We start from the raw sequence: 27,145 nt of genomic DNA, 5'->3' as shown, positions 1-27,145 counted from the left end.
AAGGAAAAGATGTGTAGCACGTGAGACAAACCTACCACAGTAAACAAGTGACCATCACCAGCAAGAAACAAGACTGAGCAAGCCTGGGCAGTGGGATTTAAGGCTCCCAAACTGGTATTTCTAACACCTCTGCTCTGCCTCCCCCCAGCAGGGTTTTGCAGTCTGGGATACAGTGCTGTCTCAACAGCTCCAGGGGTGCTGGCTTGTCCGACTGAGGAGCAGAAACATCAGCGGGTGACAGTAAGTGATGAATAAGGAACAGCGACAGCAGCAGTTGGGGGAAATAGCTCACTGAAGACACAGAGGCTGAGCTTAATTCACCTGCACATTGTGCTAAGAGGTCAAAGCGATGCCAGCCCAGCAGGGATAACCCCCAGCCCTGGCTCTCTCGCCTCCCAGAGCAGGAGGCAGCAAAGCCATGGCAGCCCGTGTTGGTGCTGCTCAGCAGCCAGCCCCGGGAAAGGTGGGCGAGCACTTACATTCGGACGACGTTTTTGATATTGAAGTTTTCCAGGGGAGTGGCGTCAGGGTCCTGCCCTTTGTCACTCTGGATGACGATCTGCTGCACGATCCTGTCAAGCAGCAGCCAGTACTGGACAGTGTTGCCGCTTCTTTTATCTGTCGGGGAAGGAGGGGAGAGAGTAAGGGGAGCAGCAGGGACGTTGCTGGTGCCCCCGGGGAGGAGATGTGGGCTGCCAAGCCCCCGGTAGCTGCGGGTTTCCTCGCTTCCCCCGGGACTCACAAGGCATTTGGAGACAGTGGTGGAGAATAGACATAAAGTGCGGGTACGCCTCGGTGTGTGTCAGCCTCTTCCTCGTCAGCTCGAACATCTGAGTCGCGCTTTTGGTGTCGATGTGGACCTGCAGATAGGAGCGAAGCGAGGTCAGGCCATCGGACCGGTGACGGCACCTCCTGTTTCCCGAGTCTGAGCTCCAAACCCCACGAGCCATCCCCACCCCACACCTGATGGACACACAAGCCCCACTGTCCTGACGGGGGCAAACAGCGCTGGTCGGCAGCCAGAGGAGAAAAGGGATGAAGCAGGCTGTAGGATGGAGGCTGCAACAGAGCAGGGCAACAGGAGACAGATTTCCCAACCTCCAAATTTTATCCAAAAGTCCATGCTTTGTCCCAGGACACATAGGTGCTTTTAAAAGGAACCATGACATTGACTGCCGGTGTTTGCATCAGCAACATTCATACTCACCAGCTCAAATCTTTTGGCAAATTCCAGTTCGTCTTCATTTCTAAGCATTTCGAAAAAATCTAAGTGCCTGAGGAAAGAAAGGGGAAAAAAACAGACTGTTAAAAGCAGATACGAATTTGACAATTAGTAAATTGCAGGCAGCCAGTCTGGCAGCAGCCCAGAGACCAGCAAGACTTGAAACATCAACTGGATCTTCAGTCTTGAGCTCCCAGTCACTACAGCCTATCCGAGGAGCCTTTTGGGATGCGAAGAGGAAGAGGAGGGCTGGCAGCATCCCCCAGGCCCCTGACGGCACTTCCTTCCCAGCTCAACCCTAAGTTAGAGCGCAGCAAAACCATGCTGGGGCTTTCCCCTCCCTCTCTCATGACAACAAAGAATTTCCTCAAGAGGGGTAAGTCTAGACCCACATGTTTTCCCCAAAGGCCAAGTCCAGAAACCAGAAAGGGAGGGTGCAAGGTAAGGGCAAAAAACCCCAGTGGGCTGGGGGTCACTACTCACCGGTCGAGGGTTGAATTTTCATGCTCTCTTAGTTTATCAATAACTGGCTGGATCCCAAGCATAAGAAATTCATATCTCAGATGGAGTCTGAAATCCAGGCTTTCCTGCAAGGGACAGTTGTGGGGTCAACGCAACAAGATGCACATCCTCAGCGAGCTTATTAAAATAAAACCACCCCAAACCCACCAAAACACCTCCCTCTCCAACAGCCCCAGCGCTCACCACGCCTGCCCCTTGGCTCAGGACTGCGTTGATGAAGGACATGATGGCTGTCTTGAGGCTCACTTCATCCCGATACCGCCCCGTGCTCTTGTCCAAGTCATTGATCAGTGTCTGCCAAACACACAATGTCAGTTAAACACCCAGTGACAGCCCCAATGCTGCAGAAACAGTCAGGGGACGCATGCAGGAACCACTCCTCGTGATGCTCCTACAGCCCCTGCAGCAACCTGCTGGTGATGGATCATCAGCTGCTGCTTGCTGTAATGCAGCCCACCCCAGCACCCGTTTTGGCTAACATCAGCCCATCCAGATGTGCTGCAGCCTTGCAGAGCTGTGATCCCAGTGACCCTGCACAAGCAAGAATTGTTTTGGGGGGTGCGTTGCCTTAAATAACTGGTTCCTGACTCTTTGCTCAGCTGCAGATCTCATCAGACGTGGTTCTGGGGTAATTCCCAGAGTATCTAAGTTGCAAATGGCCATAATAAATCATTTGCAAGCAGCATTTAGATATCAAGGAGGAAGAAGGGACAAGAATGCCGAATTTCAGGAACTGAGGGGCAAGTTGAGACCCACCTACCTGAAAACGAGTCCGTTCGCTGGCGTATTTCTGGTAGTGCAGCATTGCCTCCAGTACCTTTTTGTGGCCCCCGGGAACCAGGCACACAGCGCCCATGATTTCCAGCACTGCCACCTTCGTCTTAATATTCTCCGTGCTCAGACTCTGAGCGATTACGTTAATACTCTCCGAATGGGCCAGGACGTGAGCCCGGCCCAGGGAGTTGTTCATTAGTGCTTTTATACATCCAATGAGCGAGGTATGTATTCGAGACTCCGCTGTCTCATAGTCCATGCTTTTGAGAAAGTTCAGAATACACGACAAGCCATCCAGGTCGATGAACCGGGTTACAAACCTGTTAGAAAGAGGGTTTCTAGCTTTAACACCAAATGCTAAAGGACCCTTTTACCCTCAAACAGGGCTGACTTGTCTGTTGTTGTAAACCCAGGACCTTCTTATATGTTTTTTCCTGGACTTCGGATAGCAAAAAGCCTGCAGGACTCCTACAGCCCAGAGACAGGGATGGGATTGCAAAAATCAATTTAATCAGTGCCCGGTAGCGTAGGCAACCAGACATCATCTGCACAAGGTTGTCCAGAGGTAGGATATTTGGAAGAGGACCAGCTAACCCAGCCATCAGCACAAGCCCCAGGGCGGAGGTTAGGAGTTTGCAGCCACGCTGCTGCAAAACCTTCCCAGTCCCCAACCTGAGTCTTAAATCTCACTCGCTTGGGACCACTTTTGCACAGGACTGGAAGAAACTCCCAAGTGCTGGAGACACCTCCTTGTCAGCCACAGACACCCCAATGTCAGCCGAGCCCATGACCATGACGCCTGTCAGACTTTCTGCTGCGTCTCCTGCCTCACCACCCACATCCTTCTCCTCCCTTAGGTACATCTCACCAATTTTAAGGGATTTCTGATTTTTATGATGACTTGTAACACCGCTAAATAGAAAGCAGGCAGCAAATGCATGGCAGTGCCCCAGGCAGATTCGCTAGAGCAGGCAGACATAACACTGCATGCTGCTCAGGCATTTTAGGACCTCCCTGCCCGATGCCATCCAGGCATGGGTGTATTCTGGTTTGGCAAAAGGCACGGGCTCGGAAAGCAAATGAGCCAAGAACATCCCAGCACTGGGATGATTTTAATTCGAAACAAGCCATGCTGATGCGCAGCAACAAAAGGGGTAATTGCAGGCTCGGGGAAAACTGATTTCTTTGCTTCAAAGCCTGCTCTTCTTCCAGCCAAAGTCAATAGGAAATTTGATGTTCACTTCCCTGGGAGCAAAAGCAGGTCCAACAGGTAACATTGTCTATAAAGCCTGCTGGATCCTTCTGACTTCCAGTGAGACAGACTCACAAACCACTTTTAAGGACTTTGCAAAGTTTCATGGCTGGGTAACAGCCCTGCTCCCAGGGGACTGTGGGGACCCAGCACCCAAGGTGCCCAGGTTCCATGGAAATTGGGTGCTCGCCCTCGACCCTGGGAATTTCTTACCAAGTACCATCACCAGAACCATTGCAAAAGAGAAACTGAAGAGGGGAATGCAATTACAAGCAATAGCTGTTTCTTCCATAACCAGACCGGGTCAAGAAACATTTTCCCATCAGAAAATGTTGACCTGAGGCATCTTAAAGGTTTTGCAGATGTGTGCATGCAGACTCCAGAGAAACTGAATTTAGGAAAAAATACAGACATTCAGAAAGAGTCCCACCCTTTCTTTATCCTCCCCATCAAAACCTCCTAGCAACATTTTTTTTTTGTCTCTTCAAAAAAGCCTGAAGATTCATGTGATTTTATTCCTTTAAAAAGTGCAAGAGAAGTTGAAGTTGAAACAAAGGGCCTGGTTGACCAACAAAAATTGGATATATATTTTTTTTTAAATTCAATCTGGAAGGAATTTTTACATTCTGTTCCAATGAGAACAAAAGCAAATTTGAAAAAAAAAAAAGAAGTCACCTGATTTCCCTGAACAGATGTGAAGGTCCTGGTGGCTCTCAGCCACTAAAAGGACCGAGGAAAAGGAACAAAATGACAAGAGGTGAACTGATAAAAGCAAGTGGCGTTTCAGGGTCCTTGCCTCCCTCATCCTGAGCAGGCCCCATTTATATTTCTATTTAACCCCCCCTCCACTAGAGGTCAGGAATCAAGACCCATGACCACGGCGACAAAGCTAGGAATGGAAGGGAATTGCCTCATTGGTTTCGTCCGCAGTGCAGTCTTCAAACTTTCAATTGTTTTATTTCTCTCCTCCTCATCTTCTTTTTCCAAAGCGATCAGCGATTTCCTCTGTGAAAAGAGAAAGGCAGATTTCAGAGGGGAGGTTTCCCTGCGAAGCTCGTGCCCAAGGAGTGGGAGCACCCGCCACCTTGCCATGCCGTGCCAAGCCGTGGGGACAGAGCTGGGACCCTAAACCCACTCTGGAAGTCTAAAAGTCCAGATCCTTATGGCAATCACAGAACTTGGGAAAAGGGGCAGTTTGGAAAAACTCCCGTGGTCTGCAAGGAGATGGACTGGACTGGGGACAGCAGGGTGAATGCGTCGCTTTAGGCTGAAGACGCTGCCTGCAAGCACCCAGACAACTCGGTAGCACATGTAAAATTAAGCTGTGAGTGTTTGGGGCATCACAAGTCAGCGACACCTCAACCCACATTGGTTTTGGAGCAGTGTTCCTGATGGCCTTGCATCTCCCCAGCCACCTGGGTTTTGTTTCAAAGCAGCAGGAAACAAACATCAGGCAGTGCTGAGCGAGGCCACAGCAACCCAGTGCCCTCTTCCATAAACCAGTCCTCACCCCCCAGCAAGCCCTGGCAAGATGCTGGGCTTCACTGCCCTGAGACAACTGGGACAGCTGGATCACCACCTCAAAAGGACACACTTAGCATTGTCCTGTGTGATCATTAAGTTCCAGAGTTAACGCTCTGGAGGCAGGAGTGGTGTCACCCCAAATTCCTGACCTGCAACTCATCCAGACAAGCCCACGTTGGGAGGATGCTCATGACTGTCCCCCTGCATCCCTCAGACTCAGAGAAGAGAGAGGGAAAGGCTGCAATTCAGGCAAGGAGCTTCCCAACTCGTGGGCTCTGGATGTAAATCCTGGCATGTCCCCTCCAGCCCACGACCCTCCAGGAAACACACTTTGTAAAAGAGAGGTAAATAAGCGCATCACAGTATCCCATAAGAAAGTGTCTGGCTGAACCCCGCTCAGAGACGCCGCAGGTGACATCGGGGTGACGTGAATCTCGATGCATTTCCAGGGCTGGGATGTGGGGGGCTAAGCCAATACTAATTGGGGGTCCACAGAGGGAAGGTGCTAAATTGGGGTAGGGGAGAAAGAAGGGTCCTTTAGCCTGCCCTGGCACCCATGCGTCCCAACAGGTACCCATGTGCCCCTGCAGAGGAGGTGGGGGGCTCAGGGGACGCCCTGCAGCCTGGAGGGGATGCGATGCTGCAGCCACGCTCGGGGTCAGCAGGTGGGTCCTGCCAACCCTGTCGCTCCCAGGTCTCCCAGTGCAACCCCCTAACGTGCATCCATGTTGGGGACAGTGGCTGTGTGCACGGGATGCCCTCGGCATCTCCCACACCGGTTTTTGCTATCAAGCTGGCACTGGGGGCCGGGACCCTGGCTCCTGCGGCTTTACCCGAGTAGCACGGCTGCCTGCAGCCCCGGGCATGCACGGGGTACGGCTTGCTCACCCCAACTCATGCAACCAAGGCCAGAGCTAAAGCAACACCCTGGGTACGTCCTGCACCATCCGACAGCGCTGGGCCCTCAGAGGTGTCAGGGTGAGCCCTGCCAGCGCCAGCCGAGGCTGAAGCAAAGGAGGGAGAAAGGGTCCCAGAAGGGTCCCAGCAGATGTAAAGAGCTGCACTGACGCCCGCATTTAACCCAGCTCCTCTTCGGCAGCGTGTCAGGGAGATCAAAGCCACCCTCCAGGCATCTGGCAGGCTTTGATCACAAGCTCTGCTCAGGCTCAGGGCTTCGACCGGCCAGCAGCACACGGCCAGCCCTGGGCATCCCTGCCTTCGCGGAGGGGAGCAGAATGCTCCCTCCTGGCTCGCAGCCCTCTGCTTCACCCCTCTGTCCCCACTCCCCCACCCAGCCCTACCTTCCCCGTCACCCTGGCCCCATGACAGCAGGGCAAACACAGGGGAAAAAAAAAAGAAAAATTATGCTTTTCTTTTTCATTTTCCATGCTGCTCCCATCTCTAGTGCAGCGGCCACAAACCTCGGCACCTTCTGATTCTGAAAGCAGGAGTGAGGATGGAGGAGCTCTGAACTGTGCAGCCTTGCAGGAAATAAACTGTATTTCCTACAGAAAAGAGTGCTATTTCTGTCTCACCTGGCAAGAAAGCATTTCATAAAATTACATCTAAACACGTCCCTCATGGGACGGACGACCAGCAGCATCGTGTTTCACTGTGGCCGCCCAGCGCAGAAGGCTGTCTCAGGAGCAAGGTGGTAGCAGGCATCCATGAAAAAGCACAGGAGCTATCAGCTTCAAAGCAACCACAGCAGCTTGGTGCCCCAGCAGCACTGCACAATCAAACGGGGTCTTTAAAAACCAGCCTGGTGGTTTTATACAGAGAGCTGCTGTTTGCCATCCGTCTTGCAGCCTCCCAGCCTGGGACAAGATGAAATGCCCTTCCTGCCATAGAAAATGCCTCTGTTTTCCAGCTGTATCTGTTGGTCTAATGGCAGATATCCTTAAACCCTTACATCAGGGGTTTCTGAACTGCTAGGACAGATTGCAAGCTACTGCCAACTCCAAATTATCGAGAGATCTGCAGACCAGAAAGGCTGAAAACAGCCAGGTCACAACTTTGTCACCCTCTCGGGCACAACGCTGGCTGTGCTGCCGACTGCCACCACTGCACTGCTGCCCCAGACGGGGTTCGCAAGCACCAAAGCATTGGGGAAATACTTACAGCAGCCATTGAATTCAGCTGATCAATATAAAACTCTGGCCAGCTGGTGGCTCCTTTATTTTCTTCCTGGTCCTGGGGAGGGGAAAAAAGTGAAACAAAGACAGCAGATTAGTAGAAATAGTGTTAACATCCCCTGCCCTTCATGACCAACCACCTCTGAAGCGCCCTTGAGCTCTTGCATTACTTTATATCAATATAAGTGTGACTTTCTACATTCTGAGCTCGCCACTGACAGCTCCAGCTATGGGAACATCACCTGATTTATTGAACTAGCATATTTTATATACGATCTATGTTACACCATCTGCCTGTGACCAAACTCTGCCCCAACGATACCGTATCAGTCTTGTGATTATCAGCTTCGGAGAAACCATAGTGAAATTTTACATTCAGATTTCTCTTGTACCGACTCTACAGTGCCCTTGAAGTTTTGGCTGCACAGCCTTGATGAATGTGCTTTGGGGAAAAAAACAAGAGCCTTTTACAAGTAATGAAGAGTGAATAAATGTGACATGAACTAGGCTCCACTCTTGGAGCAGGACCATGATTTACCAACATCCTGAGAGAGACTCCAGGCATAACAGACAACTCCTCTGGGAGCTTCATCAGTTGTTAGGAGGGAACATGCACTTGGCAACATGCCCTGTTAAAGGATGTCACCCCTGGGCCCACGATCTATGACACTGAATGATGCACAGCTTCATTTCATCATCCCAGTCTACGATGCCCTGCATCTGGTGGGACTCACAAGGAGTTTTCAGGTTCTGCTATGTTCTTGTAGGACATGACTGAAGGACCTCTGAGCCCAGCTCAGATAAATTATGCTGCATGTCCCCAGGGACTGCTTGGAGCAAGTATGCAGATTTTGAGGGAATACTTCAAAATCAACCCTTTTCCCCCCTGAATTTTCCTCTAAAAACTTATATCAAAAGAAGAAAAAGGATTCACAGCTGAAATGCCACACATATCTAGGCTGTAGAGTCAACTGATACTACACAAATCCCAGGCACCTTCCCTCACTAACCATCTTCAGTTCACAGCCCAACTTGCTGCATAGTTTTTCCCCACTCCTTCACTTTAAGAGATGTTTGCAAAGGTCATCCTACACTGCAATTGCCTGCAACGGTGGGAGCTGGACGACCTACTCCTCTGCTCCCACGTCCGTGCATGCAGACAATTACCGATCCTCCAGCTGATTTCAGCAAGCCCAAGGAGCCCAAATATTTACTGCAGTTCAAGAGGCATACGTGGGAAATGTTCGTGCATCCAAACTTTCCAAGCCGCAGCTTGCCAAGATGAGAAAACACGGAGTCAGCGACAGGTAATTTAGACGGGACCCAGTTCCCCCCCAGGGAGTGCAGCCCATCCCCGCAGACCTGACCCTTCGCTGTGCCTGGCTCTGGGATGGGGACAAAAGAAGTCTGGGAGCAACAAGGGACCTGGCAAACCATCTGGAATCTTCTGTGACATGCTGAGGGCCAAGAGAAGCTGCTCGTCCACCCTTGTGGCCACCTCCAGTCCTCTCCTAGCAGCCGTGATCCAGTCTGGCAGTAACCAGATCACCCCGAGCAGCTCTCCGTGCTGGCTGCCCATGCCCTTGGGCAGGCTGCCTGCTGACAGATGCACATCCACAAGCCTCACTTTTTTTTAATCTTCTATAGATCTGGTCAAGCTTAAAGCAAATAAAATAACTTTCCTGAGCAAGAAGACTGCATTCAGCCCTCCCTGCCCTCTCTGTTAATACTTTGGGTTGTTCTCCCCTTCTTCTCCTGCCAAGAACCGAGGTTTTGAATGAAACACTTGATTCGCCTGCCCTCCACATTTCATTTTTTTTTAACCCAAGTGGGAATCAGCAGAGAGCAAGAATTTTTCTGAGATGTTAGAAAAACAACAGCAAAATCTGTCCTACTAGTGCCAAACCTAATAAACCTGAAGGAGGTCCCACCGCCTGCCTCTGCATGGATGGAGGACCATTCATAGTCATGCTCTGACAACTAGTTTTTGCTAGCAACAAATAAAACCATCCCCATCCTGACCAAATAGTGCTTAAAAAAAAGAGAAATGCTCATCTGCTGGCTGAGTGTGCAACACCCAGCCTGATGGGGAGAGACAGGGATGCCTTTGGTCTTCTCGCAGCCAGAAAAAACGGGATGTGCTGGCTTCTCTTTGCTTTCCCCTCTCCTGAAAACTTGCCTGCAGGAAAGGCAAGAGGACGGAGGTGCAGAGACCTCTCGCCATCCGCTGGCAAATTGACTTGGTGAAGTAACCTCTCCAAATAACCCGGGGACCGTCCAGCTGCCCTCCTGCCACATTTCTGGCCACGTCCGGGACCACATGCAGGGACTGTCACCTGCCAGCATCGAGTCTGGCCACCTGAAGCCATGGCCAGGGGGATGTTTCTGCCACAGTGGGGGAAACCCAACACCTTCCCAAGGGGCTGGGAAGAGGACGGCCACTTTTATCTATCTGGTCGCTCAGAGCTTCCCACTGCTGGATTGTGCAGAGGAACATCTGCCGTGCCTGCAGGAATCCCGGCAGCTGGCATGTCCGCTCACATACAGCCTGCCAAAAGACATCCAGGTTGTCAGAAAGATGCTCAGGAGCACGGAGAAAGCGTCAGGGGGCTTGAGAAACAGGGGTGTAATTCATATTTACGAGTCGAATGAAAAGGCACAAATTATATCACCACCTCTCGCAGAGCTGAAGGAAGGTCTTCTGCTTCTCCTGAGCTGGGCGAGAAATGTGAACTGTCGTATTTTGCAAAGTATTTGTCACCCCAGGGAAACACACATCATTTCTTCAACGTGGGTTAGAGCCAACAGTTTAACCCAGGTGGGACCACCAGTTCCTGAGAGCGAGGTAAGAGCAGGATATGGGGGAACTGCCCATAGGCAACCACCATGGGGACACGGGGATATGGGGTCAGGCTGTACCCAACGGCAGGTTCAATCTGCAGAGCATCGCTTGCATTATTTTCCCACAACCAAAGGGCAGTTTCTTGGTGCTAGCCCAATTCAGTGTTGCCCACCCGTCCTGTTGGATGACCCCATGGTTCCTCAGTGATGCCAAGCGGCTGGGGTGAGGCTCGGGCCACCTTCCTGCTTGGTGATGATCCCACCTGGCACAGGCAGCCAGGTCTTTCTGGTTTCTCAGCTCACATTGCACGCCTTTCTAAAGGACACTCCTGTCTGCTCCAGTGTGCAAAAGCACAGCTGTACCCAGCACGATGTCTAAATGCACCAGAAAGAGAGCACGTAAACATGACGGAGGCACTGAAGAAGAAGGGAGGGATGCTGGGGAGCCACAAGCCCTGTGCACATCTGCCAAGCCAGCCCTCCAAGCAATCCTACGCTCCGCTGCGGGAAGGCTCTGCACAAACCCTGCAAAGCCTGTGGGCAAAGACTGTGATTTTCCCAGCTTTCCTGCCCTGCTTTAGAGGCTGGCATGCAAACGGTGCCCTGGGGGATGGCAGAGCTGGGGCACCCATGTGTGCCTTGAACATGGTCCAAAAAAGGACCAGCTCCTGTCACCTCCTGGAGACGTCACTGGAGGTCCTCCCCATCTCCCAGGGGTACCACCAGCACCTCTTATAAGGAGCATCCGTCTCCCACCAGCACTCCCAGCAGCGACACCAACTGGGAAGGGTGGCAAGGTCCCCACCACGGCACAGCACCAAGAGCTGTCCAGATGCACCCAGCCAGCAGATTTGCGCAGGGAGCGAGATCCATGCTGAGGAATGGGGTGGGAAGGCAGCTGAGACCCACTCATCCCATATCCCAGGACCTTCCCACGTGGTGCGAACACCTGTGAGGCGGGCAGGGATCCGGACCTGCTGCTCATTTAGGGCTGAAAAGAAGCAGTGGAGCAAAAAAATAAAGGTCTCCAGGGGGCGGAGGGAGGCTGAACAACAAAATTGGCTAAACTGCTCATTTATAATTAACGTGCTGCATTATAAATATTTCCCTTTGCTCGGCTCCCTCGGGCTCTTGCATTTCCTCCCTGAAACCCCCAATTTAGAGAGCACTCTCAATTAAGTGCAGCAGAACCTCATTAATTCAGATGAGCAGCAGGGCAGGCTCATCAGAAAGCAGCTTCCCAGGCAAAGGGGGACTGTACAATAAAGCCGGCAAAGATCAGGGCACGGGCTTCCCTCAGCTCACTGCAGGACATTGCTCAGTGGTAATTACTGCGGCTAATGGTCTACAGCACACCGATAAGTGTCCTTTAGTGCATTTGGTGGTGGTAAAGAAATCTCCCGACAAAGCGACAAGCCTGGAGGGAAGTGACTCACAAGGCTTTGCTCAGAGGCAGGAGAACAGAGGAACCTCTCCGGGCATCACGGGTTGAAAGGGTGAATTTGTAAAATGGTTTCCCAGCACCCAGGGTGGGTTTTGGGGATGTGAGTTTTGCTGCCTGCCTTTGACAAGGGATCCCCAGACATGGAGCTGAGTACCGCCAACGTCAGCTCTCCAGGATGCTCCATCACATCTCGCCTGTCTGGCACCAGGGACACAAACATTTCCCAATTTCTTCTTCTCTGGGCTGTGTTTAGCTCTTCGCTGTGTTCGCTTTGTTCTCAAGAAGCACAGAAGCGAGGGCTGATCCGAACCCTGCTGACAGCCTGATGCCATGCTGTGGCTTACTACGAGCTGCTCTTTTAGAGGCAAGCTGATGGCTGTAATTGCATAGTGCAGGGACAGGCATCCCTTCTCATCCGTAACATTTGCACCAACATCCCTCGCTGTCCTTCAGGAAATGGCCCTGACACACGTGCTCTGCTGCAAAAATTAGGAAACGCCAAAGCCGGGCAACCAAGGGCAATCTTTGCCCTGTCCCCTCCTTCATTTCCCACCCGCTCCCCTCGACATCCACTTCTTCCTTCCAGGGACCTGGCAAAAATACAAATCACATCAGCTGTGGCCCCGGCACTGCTGTGCCTTCTCCTCGCCTCCGCTGCCCCTTCGCCCCCAGGCTCCGTGCAGGGGGCTGACGGATGCTGCTGCTCGGCTGTTTCGCTCCGTGGTGGCAGTGGCGGGGGGTTGTCGTGGCGTGAACCCGATGAACAAGCTCCATCCCCTCCGTCAGCACTGGGTGCTGTGGGGAAAGCAGCACCCAGGCAAGGCGCCTCATTACTGGGAGCTTTTCTAAGCAAAGGTCACCGATCCACCAGCTCCAGCCATTCCTTTGCTCCTCCTGGGAAGATTTCAGGCTCCGCAGTCCTGCCACGTCTTGGTGACAAGCCTGACACTTCCACAGCCGGCATGCCTCCCCCTCGGGGTGCCAGCAGCTCCCACAGCCAGAAGTGCCCTTGCTCATCCTAGTGACCATCCTTGGGACACTGGGCAGCAGCACAGAGGCGGTGGCGGCTCAGACAGCGGTGGCTTGAAAGTAGTTTGCGGGCCGGTCTCAGCCCTGTTTGGGCACTGTTATTTACACCTGGAAGGTGCGTCTCCACCAGCCTCTGCTGCTCTGACCTGCAGGAACACAGCTGCTGGGAGTAATGCACCCTCCTGCTTGCAGCATGACCCCATGGCAGTGGGGAGAAAGACACCTGTGAAGCTCCTCAGTGCTTCTTTAGGGATGCTTTGCTTCTAAATCAAGCTTCTGGTGACACCTTTTAGATGCCCAGCCTGCAGGAGATGTCTCTGATCCAGCAGCCTCCTTCCCACACTTGCAGCCCATGGTGGTGGTGATGGATCTGGAGCTGCTTTGGGTAACTGAGCCCTGGAGGGCGGCCGGCCAGGTTTCCCACCCACCTGACGTCCAACACACCAGGTTAGACCCTTCAAGGTGAAACCAAGTTAGAAGGAAAGGGCTGGCTCGCAGCAACCAGCTCCGAGCAAACACTGGAGAGACCTTTAGCGACAACGCTCGTGACTTTGATGGTTCACCTCCCTCTTGGCATCACCTGCAAGGCTGGTCTGCCCCAGGAGAACTTCACACCACGAAAGTCACAGCAAGGGGTTAAAAAAAAAACCCTCTTCAGTTGGCATCTGCTGTAAAAACAGAAGCAAACCCCTTCGTTTTTATGCATCCTCCCGATTGCATTTTCATTTTGCACAGGGTTCCCCACCCCTCCTTGCTGCTCCATAACAGCCAAGCAAGGGAAAGCTGGCGGCAGCTGGCAGCCCACCATGTTTCGGACAACCCCCCTCCCTTCCTGCCACGGATAATCCACCTGGATGCTGTTTGCAAGGTCAAAAAAGAAGCAGACAGTGGTGCGGATGGGTTTTAAAACCGACAGGTCTGCAGCCTGCATGGGAGGTTTAAATCCAGCCCAGCTCTGCCGACATGGCCGAGCTGTTGCCAGGTGTGCGCTGGCGGAGTCTTTGGCCCACCGTAGCCCTCCGGGTCTCCCTTGTCCCTCCAGCCGCTTGGCCCACCCAGGTACCCCTGCAACAAAACCTAAATGACACAACTGAAGCCCCTTCCTCATGGAACAATGCTGCGAAGGGCTGTAACTTCACCAGATTCCCCCCGAACTGGGATCTTGGGGTTCAAGCCACCCCATCCCAGACCAGTGGTTTTATGTATGCTAACACTTGCTATACCCTCTGCTCTACAAATACACACATGCCCTTGTACGCTTTTCCCAGGGTTTAAAAATTATGCTCCCCATAAGCAAATATAGCATGACCAGATGCCTTTCGTAGTCAGCTGGTTCATTGTTTGAAAAGCTTCACTTTAAAATCCAAAAAGATTGCTAACAGATGCATTTTTTGGCCAGAGACGGAGAAAAACCTTGCTTAAACAAAAGTGTGTTGTGATTGGAACTAAAAAGGGAATTACCTTTAAAGATAAAAACTATAAACATTTCCTATTGAAAAATACCCCCAGCCATGCAAACAGATCGTTTCTCTCAGTCAGCCTGAGAAAATGACACCTGAGATGATATTTCAACCTGCTGCTGCAATAACCACAGGTATATCTGGATGCTCAGGGGCCATGAAACACTTCTCATCCATCCCAGGTGACCCAGGAGCACGGCAAAACGCCGAGGTATTTTTTCCTCCTCCCCCTGCATACCATCTTTGTCAGCTTTTGCTCTTAGTTCTGCTACTGCAGGAAAAAAAATAATAACTTGATGGTTTTTTAAATGAAGGAAGCAGCAACACAAGCCCCATGAATGAGCTGCAGGACTGAGCAGGAAAAGTAGAAGAGTGAGCTGGAAAAAGCAAAGCTCTCTGGAGGGAGTGGGTGGAAGGCGCAGTCAGAGAGGAAAGAAGCTGTCTGGCTGGGAAATACAGTATTATTGGAAAGCCATCACTCATTTCCCCATTTACCACATTTTTCCCCATTCTCCCCTGCAAAAGCACCACGGCTGCCTTCTCCTAATGCGAAGGGAGCTTGGTTTTATACCTGATGCCTGAGGAAATTTTATGCACCCAGCATTAGCGATGCCAATGGGTTTTCAACACAAGCTTAAAGAGTACAGCATTGCTTGGTATCCCTGGTCATTTTTCCCCTACCCCAGCTTTACAGATGCTCAGAGAGCTCAGCTGAATCAAAAGGGAGTGGGGCAGAGTCAGACCCTGCCTTTGCCTGAGCTGGTTTTCACTGCCAATCCCTTCCACCTGGTTGTTTATGCTAAGCTTCTGCCTGAACACCCCTGTATCCACCCATATTTTGAGGCTCATAAAAAATCACCCAGCGAGCTGCTTTAACAGCTTAACATTATGTACATTGGCTGGCAGGAGGCAAATCTCCCGCAATTAAGAGGTGCTGCAGACTAAGTGCAAAGTGTTAATTATTAACTCCCTTTGGAGCACGGCCTCCTGAGAAAGGCCATCCTGAGTCGCCCTCCTTCACTGAAGCAAATCCGCAGCCAAAGAAACGCTAAAGCTGGAAACCCTCCTGCTTCCTCCCCGCGCTTCCGAGCAATATCCTCTCCTGGAGAGCGGGGCCAGCAGGGAGTGAAATATTTCGGGATGAGGTATGAAACGAGTCATCCTCCAGAAATACCACTTCTAAAAGCAGATTTCATCCCGCTGTTAATGCATCTCCACCTTTGCATTTCCCTGCTTTATTACAGCCGTAGAGGGGGCTGACGACTTCAAAGAAGGTCTCTCCAAAAATCTTCAAATCTCTCTCCTGACCCAAGCACTGCACGGCTGCTGGATTTAATGTAGACTTCAGTTCCTGTTTGGGTCGCTGCCGACAGACTCGCCAGACCCCATCACGAGATGCTGTCTGTCTTTCTGCTCCCCCCCTGCCCCCCCAGAGCATCACAGGGTGATGCAGGCGGGTGGAATGGGACCGTGAAGAATTCATCTAGCGCAACCCTCTGCTCCGAGCAGAGTCAGGGCTGGGATCAGACCTGGCGTCTCCATGGATGGAGAATCAGGGAGGACAAAACTTCTGCCCTGCCAAGCCCGTACTGTGGGCTGGGATAAAAACAGCTGCTTGCAGGGCAGAGAAACCAGGATACAGGGCTGCAGGCCAGGGGGAAATATTCCAGGGAAGGAAATAAGCCTGGGGAATAGCTGGTTTCCCTTATTTCCTCTCGACGAGCAGTGCCAAGGCCAGGCGCTGCCAGCTCCCTTTCCAGGTCAACCCAGCCCAACAAAATGTCTCATTTTAGTCACCTTTTACCAAATCTTGCCCATCATGGGAATATATAAAACATGCAACAACTGGGATGCGCTCTGGGGAGCTGAGTACAGTGGATGACATCGATGGCAAAGCAGAAGCACCCAGACATGGCACACAGCAGCAGGGAACGTGTTGGAAGGACAAATATTCAGATGCGTTCTGTGCTGCACACACCTTGGCTGTCGATTGAGGCAGGGGAGTGCCCTGTCTACATGGGCTACAGCCACAGCACAAGATATTTTGGAGCCCAGCAAAGCTGATTTTCAAGGAAAACCCCCAGGAAAAGGCTGGGCAGTGTTTCTGTCTTGCCTTGTGCTGCTCTTTCGAGATGGAGCTCGTTGCAACTGGTCTCTGCAATTGTGGCAGGGAGCACTGCAACCAGCAGGAAAATGGGGAAAATGCTAAAAATTAGGAACGCTCCAAACTGGGCTTTTGGAATCAAAGTCTGACTGAAGTTGCCTGATTCTTAACAGTCTGTTTCCAACAGGAGCCAAAATTGGCAGCAAAGGAAAGAGCAAAAACTCCTCAGGAACAATTTTGGATCCTTGGTAAGTCAGGCAGCTGCCTGTGACTGATGTCCACCTTTGCCAGCCCCCTCAGACCCACCAGGTGAAACCGGGTGTTACCAGCATCTCAGGTGATGACTTGCTATAAAACACAGGCAGGCCAAAGGGTTTGGGTGCATCCTGGACCTCCCAAATCACCGCCGCTCAGCCTGCAGCCGAAGCAGGGAGGTAGGACCCCTGCCCTGTCTCCAGCTCCACCGCTCCGGCCAAAACCCTGCCATTGCTCTCAGCTGGAGAAGCCCAGCCCCTCTCCTTGATGCCAAGCTACCCTGTAGGTGATTTGTCCTCATAAAAACATAGGTACATGAGTAAGATTTACCATGAGCCCCTGGGATAGCCACTGATATTTCTGCTGCCTACTGGTCCTCACCACATAGGAGCGGGACTGCCTAAAGCCTGCTGTGCATAGAGACGTTCTCCAGCCCATCTGATTCCTGGTTTCCTCCACTGCTGGAGCCTCTGTTGATATGGTCTCACTCATTTTTAATTAAAAAGCAGGAGAAAAGCATTCGTCTCCACCAGCACAACTCCTTCAGAGCAAGCAGTGGCACATACGCTCTGCAGCTCACCGAGACGGCATCGCGAGCAGGGAAGGAGCGGCTGAGAGCAGCCAGAGGAACAAGGACCAGAGCAGAACAGCAGCCAGGTTCCAGCCTTGGATGGACGCCTGTTCTGAGGACCTCTGAGGATGCCACGGGGTGCTTCTGTGGCTCCTTCCTTCAACACCCCCCAGGAGCAGGGAGTTTCTCAGCATGGTTTTTAAAAAACCATGAGCGCAAGGAGGTGCTGGAACGGGAAAGAGGCACCATCAGCCCCATCTAAACCCCTCCTCGGGAGATTAGACAGCATGTAATCTCCACTCACAATAATAATTACACAGCTTGCTTGATTTAAGTCTCTGTTGCCTCTCCTTGTCTAGACTCACTAGAGCACGGCTCCGCTTATCCCACAGGCAGTGATGAGAGAGCATCCCCTGCCCATTTTCTTCTTGATTCAGACCAGTGCCTGTAATTTGTTAACATCTCTTCTCCCCTCCGATGTGAATCTCGGGCATGGCAGGCCTCTGTCTAACAATAATACAGGGATTTCAGGGGTATTTATGAGAGGCTTAAAACTTAATCCTACATGAGCAAGGTAAGCCTGCTCTTGGCCTAAAACGTGGCTGGAAAATCTGGTGCCATTGCTACAGCAGGAGAAAAGAGGCATTAATGGCACCGAGCACCCTTCGAGTGGGGCCAGGCGACCGCCAGCACTGCTGAGGCAACTCCTGCAGCCAGGAGAGGGGACGCAGAGGCGAATTTGGGAACTGAATCACTGAATCATAGAATAGTTTGGGTTGGAAGGGACCTTTAAAGGTCATCTAGTCCAACCCGCTGCAGTGAGCCGGGACATCTTCAACTAGATCAGGCTGCTCAGAGTCCCGTCCAACCTGACCTTGAATATTTCCAGGGATGGGGCATCCACCACCTCTCCGGGCAACCTGTGCCAGTGTTTCACCACCCTCAGTGTAAAAAATTTCTTCCTTATATCTAGTCTAAATCTACCTTCTTTTAGTTTAAAGCCATTACCCCTTGTCCTATTGCATCAGGGCCTACTAAAAGTCTGTCCCCATCTTTCTTCTAAGCCCCCTTTAAGTGCTGAAAGGCTGCAACAAGGTCTCCCCAGAGCCTTCTCTTCTCCAGGCTGAACAACCCCAACTCTCTCAGCCTGTCTTCACAGCAGAGGTATTCCATCCCTCTGATCATTTTTGTGGCCCTCCTCTGGACCCGCTCCAACAGCTCCATGCCCCCAACTGGGGGCATCTCCCTCGCAGGCCTTGGTGTCCTTCCATCTGCTTGCAAGATTGAAGATTTTTGCCCCATTTCTCCCCACAGCGGTACATCCTGCAGGATCTCTGCTTTGGCCAAGGCTGGGAGGGAAAATGAGTCCCAGCATGGATAGCTGAGAGTAACACATACAGGGGCAAAAATCTTCAGTTTACTGGGGGGGGGAAAGAGTAATTTTGGCCACTTGGCAGGCTGCCAGCCCATGGTAGCCCACGCTGCTCGGGCTGCACGCCCCCAAGAGCAAAAGCAAACGTCAGCCTACCAGCATTGGGGAGATGTTCACGCATGTTTTCAGCTTGAGAAATGGGGCCGTGAGGGCAGCATCGCAGAGAGGACGCGTCACGCCGGGGGAGCTCGGCAGACGGATCAGTGACTCACATCAACCCTCGTCTCTTATCAGCGGTATCTCAGTTACACCCGTGAACCTAAAGCCCTTCATCACCCCAGGGGTGACACAGCTTCACCCTAGAAGCAACCTCTGCACCACCGATCTAAAGCTCTCACAGGCTGCGCTGCGGGGGCACGGCTTCCCCAGCGGTATTTTTGTTTGTGCCATCCTCTGGCAAGAGCCGGTGGGAGGACAAAAAGGATGCCCAAGCCTGTTTCAAGGCAGCAAACTGGAAAGCCAGGAGAGGGGGAGGCTTTCGGGCAGGCTGTCCGTGTCCTGGAGCTCCAGGTGGCCCTGCTTGCGCTGGCGTGGATGAGCAGGGGTGGGGGACACCCGTGTGGGGCACCGGGATGCCTCCTCCAGCCTGAACGAGCTCAGGAAGAAAAGCTATGCATTTTGGAGACTGCAGACCTCACCGGTCGCCCTCGCTTCCCCAGGGAACACTTCTGTGGCACCCCAGATACCACTCAGCATCCCAAGAGAGCGGTGTCCCTCCCCACATCTCCTCCCCACCCTGCACGGGGGAGGGAAGGGGGTCAGCCCCCGACCACAGCGCAGACGGGTCTCTTACTTTCTTCTTGCTGCAGTAGATCTGCCACTTCTTCTCCGCCGGCAGCGCAAACATGGCCTCTCTGTGCTTGTCCGTGAGGTCAAGTTCATCCTGGAAAGGAGGAAAAAAACCCACAAAACATGCAACATGAGTACACAAACAGGTGATGGCACAGACACAACCCCCCAGATAAGCATCGTAAATCAACGTGGGGCCACACCACAGCGTAGCGGTGGGCCCGCAGCATCGCCCCGTGACTATCGATTTGTCAGGGCAATGATGCTAATTCTCATCCTGCTGTTTCTGACCTCCCCCTGACTCCTGGGCTACAGCTGGCTGCCGAGAGGACGGGGCTGCAAACCTCCCTGCCTCGTTCCTCCCAGACATCGCCTTCGTTGCTTTTAAAGGCAGCAAGCGTTTTAGAAAGGACAGGCATGAAGCTGTTAACAGCTGCCCGCAAGATAGCCTCGCACAGAGGATTGAGAGCTCCAGATGATAGACCGCATCTAAGACACGTACAGCGAAGAACAATTCAAATAGGACCTTTTTTACCACCACAGATAACTGCTTCACTGAGCGCTCTGAGCGGCCCAGCCCATTTCCATTGCTGACACCCTCATATCGTTAAAAACTGGGGCTTTTTTTGGCTTTCGGTTTGTTTTCCTAGAACTAAAAATAGAAAGCTCTTTTCCTAATATCTACAGTTCATAAAGAGGTACATCTTCTCCATCAAAACTGGACTATGCATTGCCTGGCAGGGATAAAGCTGTTTACTGACTGAAACCTTTATTGGTTTATCTGATGTTATTTTAAAGGACACATCCATTTTCAACTTGGAGACTCGGTTAGCAGCATGCCCTCCGCCGGGATGCCCGAGTATTATCAAAGCCTCGTCGCTTCCTGGTGCTAGATGTAGGTCAAAGCTTTTATCAGAGAACTAAATAAAACATTCAGGCAGGGCTGGGAGGCTCGTTGCTAAAGCCAACATTGATCTTACAACCATGGATGTCTCTTAAAATCACCACCACTGATGACAATCCTCGTGCTGGAGGGGTGTTGGTGCAGCACTGGGAGTGCTGCAGATGCTGCAGAAGGTCACAGGAGAGCCCTGGTATGGCCCCCAGCCAACTCATCCCACCCAGCCAGTGGATTTAAGTAAGAGGATCCCCATTAAAAATTACACACTTAATTCCAGCAACTAAAAAAGGCAAAAAAATTAAAAAAAGATACCACATGGACACCCATTAAAGTTTCCCTGCCTGAATAATAATGCTTATCAACTAAAGCTGGTAGCCCCTGGTACCCCAATGAAAGGTAAAAGCCCCATTTGGTGAAGGCTAAGCAAGATGCCTAGGGGGGAAGATGGGTCCCTGCATCAGCAAGCCCTCGGGCCATGAAGAAATTCAGCTAATCTAATTAAAGCTCATATTGCACCCAGTAGCCAAGGAAGGGAGCCTTCAGCTATCTTGTAACGCAAACCCAAGGGCCCTCCAGCACAACACGCAGTGACGGAAGGGTGCCGGCGGTTCTGAACATCTCGGATAGGCTTATCCATCCACTTCAGGTATTGATTTCACTTCTTGATGAAATTACTCCTCAAAAGGAAAGGTGTCGTGGAGCTTTTTCCATTACATACGCATGGAGGAGCTTTGCCTCTTCCTTGACTTTTCCCCCCCGTATCGACCGACTCTTCAAACCACTGTGCTGCACAGAGCTGACGTTGGTGCAGCTCTGGAAGCAGACTTGCAAGACACCCTTACAACAGAAATAAACACACTGCCATGACAGAGACTTAGAAAAAAGTGAGGACTGAGAAAGCCTGTGCCCAACCTAAGACACCTGTCCTCCCCCTGTGCCCAGGGAGGAGAACCTGGCTTAGGGACTCCTCCAACGAGCGCCGTTTGCAAACCTCCCCATGTCCTTACAATATGGGAGGTCAGGGATTCATATCCAGCAACCGATCTCCTTCCCAGCTTTGGGCAAGTCTCATCACCCTTCCATGCCTCCAAATAGAAATTGCACTCGACATCCTTCGCCGTTGTCTCCTCAAACGACAAGCCGGTCAGACACCCAAGCTCTGCTTCAGCCCCAATTCGGCAGGTCTAAAGGCAGCCAACAGCATAACACCTGACACAGGGGCCTGGCTGAAATTGAACTCGTTGGAAAAGGGCATTTGGGCATGTGGGAGAGGATGAGGGTCTCCCGATAAATATTTACCTCTGCCGTGAGGGTTTGAGTGAGAGCAGGAAAGTGCTTCCACTGCAACCTCGCTTCCCTGCCACGTGAATCTGGGATTCAGGCACGAAAACACCAGCCACGCACATCCGTACTCAGGTTCTAAGAAAAATATTTATTGAAACTTTCAAAATACCCATACCCTAAAAATACAACTTGTGCAAACGTGAAGATTTATTAACCAAGAAAAAAAGTCTAAACTGAGCTGAAGCCTACGTGGGAGCAAGAATGGATAAAGCAGAAAAACATAGTAGGTGCTGGCACATGACAACATGCAAATGCATCCAAAAAAGGTGCAGAAACGCTTCTGAGTCCCACACAGCACGTTTCATTGTGGCCCAGCTCTAACACGTTCAGTCATTGCAGCCTGCATCACTCAGCAACACCTACCTAATGATATCTTGCAGGATGCTTGGGAGAGGTGTTTAAATAAATACTATGTGGCACCCAGCAAATATGAAAATCCTCATAATCAAACAGTGACTAATGACTGTTATTCTGAGTTGTAACAGCAACTTAGCTGTGAAGAGTCAGGTCTTTGCTGGTTTTACGTGTATGGGGATTCCAGCACCCACCTCCAGCCCTTCGCTTAAGCTTACTAATGGCTATCTCAGTGCTCCTTGGCCTGAAGCAGGCTACTCAGAAACTGCCCTTCAAACTCCAAAAGATCAAGAGTGGACAGGAACATTAGCCATTTCCCAGGGGCTCACAGACCACTGTACAAACGCAGCTCTGACAAAGCCTTTAGCAATTGCACAGCGGGCTGGTAGCACAGCAGAGAAACCGTGCACAACCTCAAACCCATATGCGCCTTCAATTAATAATCACGAGCTCGATAATTAGGTAATTCTAACTGGCAATTAATTTTATAGGCCATTTGCAAGCCGTGCACTCCCGCTACAGCGTGCGATGTTGGCGGCTGTTGAAGAATGAGAAGATAACCGGTGGGTCGGTGACCATCGCCCCCGCAGCCCTCACCCCTCACTTCAGCCTCACCTCTCACAGCTCTGCCCCTTCCACCTGGCTGCCTCCCATGGCAGGATCTGCCAACTTCGCTATTTTAAATATTTTTTTGGAATCGGGTCAAAGGCACATAAAATAACAGCCTCGTTTTGCTACCAAAAGGAAGTCTCTGGCCAGAGTGTTTTTACTGGAAAGAGATATGCTACTCTTAAATATTCATCCCGTACAGTTAAACTATTCACCTTTAGATCAGGAAACACGTTTCCACATTAAATCTTCATTTGAATATGATTTTAAAAAAACCATCATAGGGGAGATTTGATTCTCGGTGTGTATTTGCTATTTCTAGGAGGCAAAATACTTCCATGCAGCTTGCTTTGCTGACGGCTCTCCTCTCAAGCCAAGCAAACCTCCCCCTCTCTCTGAGCACGGCACGAGCTCCAGCAAAGGTGATCCCACACCATTCTCCTAAAGGTACCTTAGAAACACGTGGCTCAGCTCAGCACACTGGGAGCACAATCCCATGGGCCAAACAAGTTTTTATCAAGTGATCTATACCTTTCCCTTGGAGAACACACAGCGGCGCTTGGGAGGGACATGTTCCCATGGTCCGTACCTCCCCGAGCTGGCAGTCGGGTGGTATGAGGAGCCCAGACCACCGGAGGTCATCTGGTCCAATGCCCTGATCAAGCAGGGCCACCTAGAGCCATTGCCCAGAACCACGTCCAGATGGCTTTTGAGTATCTCCAAGAAGGGAGACTCTACCACCTCTGGGTTGCAGCCACCATAGTCTCCAACCACCTCCTGAAGGCAAAGCCAGACCAAGCAGAAAAACGAGGCATTGCCGCTGGAAGAAATGTTTGACCCTCCCAGCAGAAAGGGCACCAAGTCCAGCCCCAGACTCACAGTGTGGTCCTCGGTGCAAACTCCTGTCCCTGCCACTTCACCCATGCCCCAGTGGATGTTTTAATGAGCTTCTTCCATAGGCTGAGAGCCACAGGCTTTAATGGGGGCAACGGCAAGAAGGCAGCAGGATGCTGCAAATCTCCTGACTTCAGAAACGACCTCCAGAACAGGCTCTTGGAGCTGGGCGAGCCCGAGCGCTGCCCACCCACGGCCACAACACCCCAGCACGACCATCATGGGTTCTTCCCCTACACCCCACAGGTCGCGTGGGCCACCAAACATTCTGCAAGAAGTAGCTGGAGAGTAGAGATTAAGTAAGGGACAACTCCCTATACAGGGGTCTGCACCACCAAAATACCTTTAGAAGTTGTAGGAAAAATGATGAAAAACTTTTAAGTCTAATGCACCTTTCTGGCCAATAAATTGTGTAACCGTAATACATGGAGGAGTTCGGGGAAAATAAGGAGATCATCCATTGCCATAATTGAAATAAAAATTAATTAAAATTTGCTGGCTTGTTCTGGGTTTATATATACATACATATGTGTGCATATATATATATATATATATATATGGAAACAGACATACAGAAAGACATCACCAGATCAATAAATGACCAACATAATAAAAAGCAAGTGAATTTACTCCTGATGGATGGATGCAGAGTTTAGAACCTTCTGTAAGTGAGACTACAGCACATAAAGGCAAGCTCCATTGCATCCTCAAAGCACGAGAGATCCAAGATTGCTTAAAAAAGAAGAAGAAAAAAATAAAAAATAGAAAGAAAGAAACAAGCGGGAACTTTTTGGCAAAATTTGGCATTAACTGGTACAGCATGGGAATTAAAAATTAAATAAATAATGGCCTGTTGAAGCCTGCATCAACTTCCTTTCTCAGGGGTCATATCGCCTTTTCACTCTCTTCCAGGCATTCTTCTCCAAGTTCATCAATTTGATTTATCCCAGAACGCTGCAGTGTCAAGGGAAACGGCAATCAGCATTTTTTCCCCCCATACCTCATCTAATCTTCTTCCGCTGGGCGAAGGCGCTGCCCGCACGGCCAGCTGGGCAGCTGCCTGCCCGTGACTGCCAGCCCTGACCGCGATCTGCACCGGCGCACGATAAACCTCTGCCTCAGAATCCATCTTACTCAGCTCGCTATTTTCTTTTTAGGCTGTTTTCTTGAAGAAGCAGACTTATTAATCAGTGGCCGTTACAGCGCAAACAACAACTGCCTTCACACGCATCCTGCACCGCAGGAGGAGCTCCTCTATCTGCAACATCTATTTAGGTGATTACAATTCTCAACATATGCAGATTTATCTTTTTTGTTGTTTTTTTTTTTTAATAGGAAGGTACTGAATGAAGTATTTTATTTTTAGTATTAGTAATAAAAATACCTCCTCCTCAGCACACATCTCTTCAGCCATAGGACTCTGAGAACTTAAAAACAACCCCTCAGACAAACTGACCCCAGCCAACATTAACACTGTGTATTTTTAATTTACCCACAACAACATGCAGCTGGAATTACAGAACATGAAGAAAAATCAACTATTCATATTTCTTAATGAATAAGCATAACAGATAGAAGATTTTTATTAATTTTGCCTTTATCATGTAATTAATTTTTTGAATAAAGGAAATTGCTTACAGCAAGGGAATGAGTAGCAGCAACAAGGAATAATGTGTAAGCACTTCAAAGTGCTTATGCCTAGTCAACCTCCTCCCACATTGAATTTTTAGTCCCAGATTGGAAGAGAAAAGACCTCAATCCACCCTGCTCTGCAGCTTTCAGTTATCAGCCTGAACGCATTGGACATATGTAAATAAAATATGTATTCTTTTCTTCTTCTGCAGGAAAGATTATGGCCATCAATAGCTGATTTAGCTCTTCAATAAACTCTAGCCACAGCTGGTTCATGTTGCCATCAGTTCAAACACCTAACTGAGGCAGACAGCATGTAATGCTTTAATGTTATTTAATTTAATTCATTATTTCAATAGGCTAAAGGTTTTAAAGGTGTTCATATTCCAATACTAGTGTATTTTAGAAGAGAAGTATCCACTTAGGTTTCCCAATCTTTTTTGTTGTAATATATATCTATAATCGCTTATATACTCTTTTTTTTATTTATTGAGCTCAGCCTTCTGTGACCTTTTCACCGACATCATCTGGAAAACCTTTCTCCCATTTTAATTAACACAGGGTACTTTTCCAGCCTGAGTTATTGATCTACACAATTTTATCCCTAAGAGCACCCTCAGATCTAGAAGTTCTGCAGGTGGATTGCCTGCGCGCTTTTTCCACACAATTGTACATAAACCCTGAAAACAAAAAAATAAGGTGTATCGGCCCATTATTTACTACTGTGATAGCTAAAACAGATTAAGTCCCACCATGACCGCCCTTTGGTGGGTGCACCTCCTACCTTAATAAAGCACAGAGCTGGTGAAAAATAGGAAGAAGATTTCAGATGTGGATTTCCCACCTATTTACGAAGCCAAAGAAGCGGCTCCCTTTTCGATCAGTGTTTAGATATCACCTCTGTGGCTGGCATCCCTGAGAGCTACTGAAGTTGGAAGTCAAGCCAACAGGTCAAGTGTGGCTTCAGATGTCCCCTGCCTGACAGGGATGCTCACAGAGGAAAACTGTGCATGGTTGGTCCGGGGCTAAACCGCTCCAAGGTTTCCCCAGATAACACCCTGGGAAGGGCTTCAAAAAGGGGCTGGGTGGGAATTAGTGGCTGCAAAGCCCCACGCCAACTCGATCCTGAAAGCTTCCCAAGATTTACCACTCTGCGCATGGGACCCGAAGGATGCAGCCGAGGGAAGCAGGAGCCAGCCACAGCCTGATGCTGATGGGCAACGTAAGATGGAAATGGACTCCTTGCATACCCATAACTTGGATGGGACAAGTGGTCCTCATTTCCCCACAACCCTGGCTTTAGTCACACCTGGCATCCTAAAGACATTTTTAAGAACTTAGTCAGGTGCAAAGACAGAGAGTCACCCCGAAGGAGTCAATTTCTGACCGAGGTTTGATATCCAGCAAGATGCCTAGAGCAAGCAGGCATCAGTTGGGCTTATAGATGTGTTGTTGGGGAAGGGAAGCTGATCCCTGTAAATAACAGTATTGATTTGAACACTGGAGTTGGTGGGAATTAGGACCTCTGGGTGCTCAGGCAGAATCCTGCCTGTGGGGCTGCAGAAAGCCTTGGCTGCCAAAAGCCGACTTTGGTGATGCTTGCACGTCGAGGAACACCCGGACTCTGCCGGCAACAGATATTACAGCGGTATGGACAGCTTTCATTTGCATCTGCCAACGGATACGAGGCATGCACGGACTATTCCCAGCAGGAAAGCTTCCTGCTGAGGTCGGTGATGAAGCACAACCCATGTGCTGCTCAATCCTGCCTATAACTCCAGCAACACCCAACCACCGAGCCATCAGGAAGGAGAAGACCACTGCTGGAGCAGATGCCCCAGCCAATGAGGCCAGTACCCTCCGTGGTGACCTGTGCCAGAAACACTTGGAGCCGGCGCAAGCCAAAAACCTAAATGCCCCAATTAAGGTCACCGACGCGTTACCAAATGAGCTGCCCACGCATCTCCCAGGGATGTGGCCTCCTCTTTTACGAAGTGCAAAGTGGAAAGCATTTAGCAGGTAGACCATATAATTTTTCCACTTCAGCTGTACTTCTC

At 50.6% G+C, this 27,145-nt stretch overlaps 1 protein-coding gene across 6 annotated transcripts in view; it reads right to left on the bottom strand.

The window, feature by feature from the left end:
* The window catches only part of DAAM1 (dishevelled associated activator of morphogenesis 1), a 98,276-nt gene that overhangs the window by 26,603 nt on the left and 44,528 nt on the right, over positions 1-27,145 (bottom strand). For all 6 annotated transcript variants that reach the window (XM_069783181.1, XM_069783186.1, XM_069783185.1 and 3 more), the window contains 9 exons: positions 19,359-19,448; positions 7,416-7,487; positions 4,681-4,775; positions 2,505-2,838; positions 1,928-2,038; positions 1,706-1,809; positions 1,208-1,274; positions 743-860; positions 480-618 (listed from right to left, as the gene is read on the bottom strand). In XM_069783181.1, the coding sequence (XP_069639282.1) occupies positions 480-618; positions 743-860; positions 1,208-1,274; positions 1,706-1,809; positions 1,928-2,038; positions 2,505-2,838; positions 4,681-4,775; positions 7,416-7,487; positions 19,359-19,448 (1,130 nt within the window). The remainder of the gene's footprint in view (positions 1-479; positions 619-742; positions 861-1,207; positions 1,275-1,705; positions 1,810-1,927; positions 2,039-2,504; positions 2,839-4,680; positions 4,776-7,415; positions 7,488-19,358; positions 19,449-27,145) is intronic.

Source organism: Haliaeetus albicilla, chromosome 5 (genome assembly GCF_947461875.1).
Source record: "Haliaeetus albicilla chromosome 5, bHalAlb1.1, whole genome shotgun sequence".
Classification (NCBI taxonomy): domain Eukaryota; kingdom Metazoa; phylum Chordata; class Aves; order Accipitriformes; family Accipitridae; genus Haliaeetus; species Haliaeetus albicilla.
This window is presented reverse-complemented; position numbering and strand designations above follow the sequence as displayed.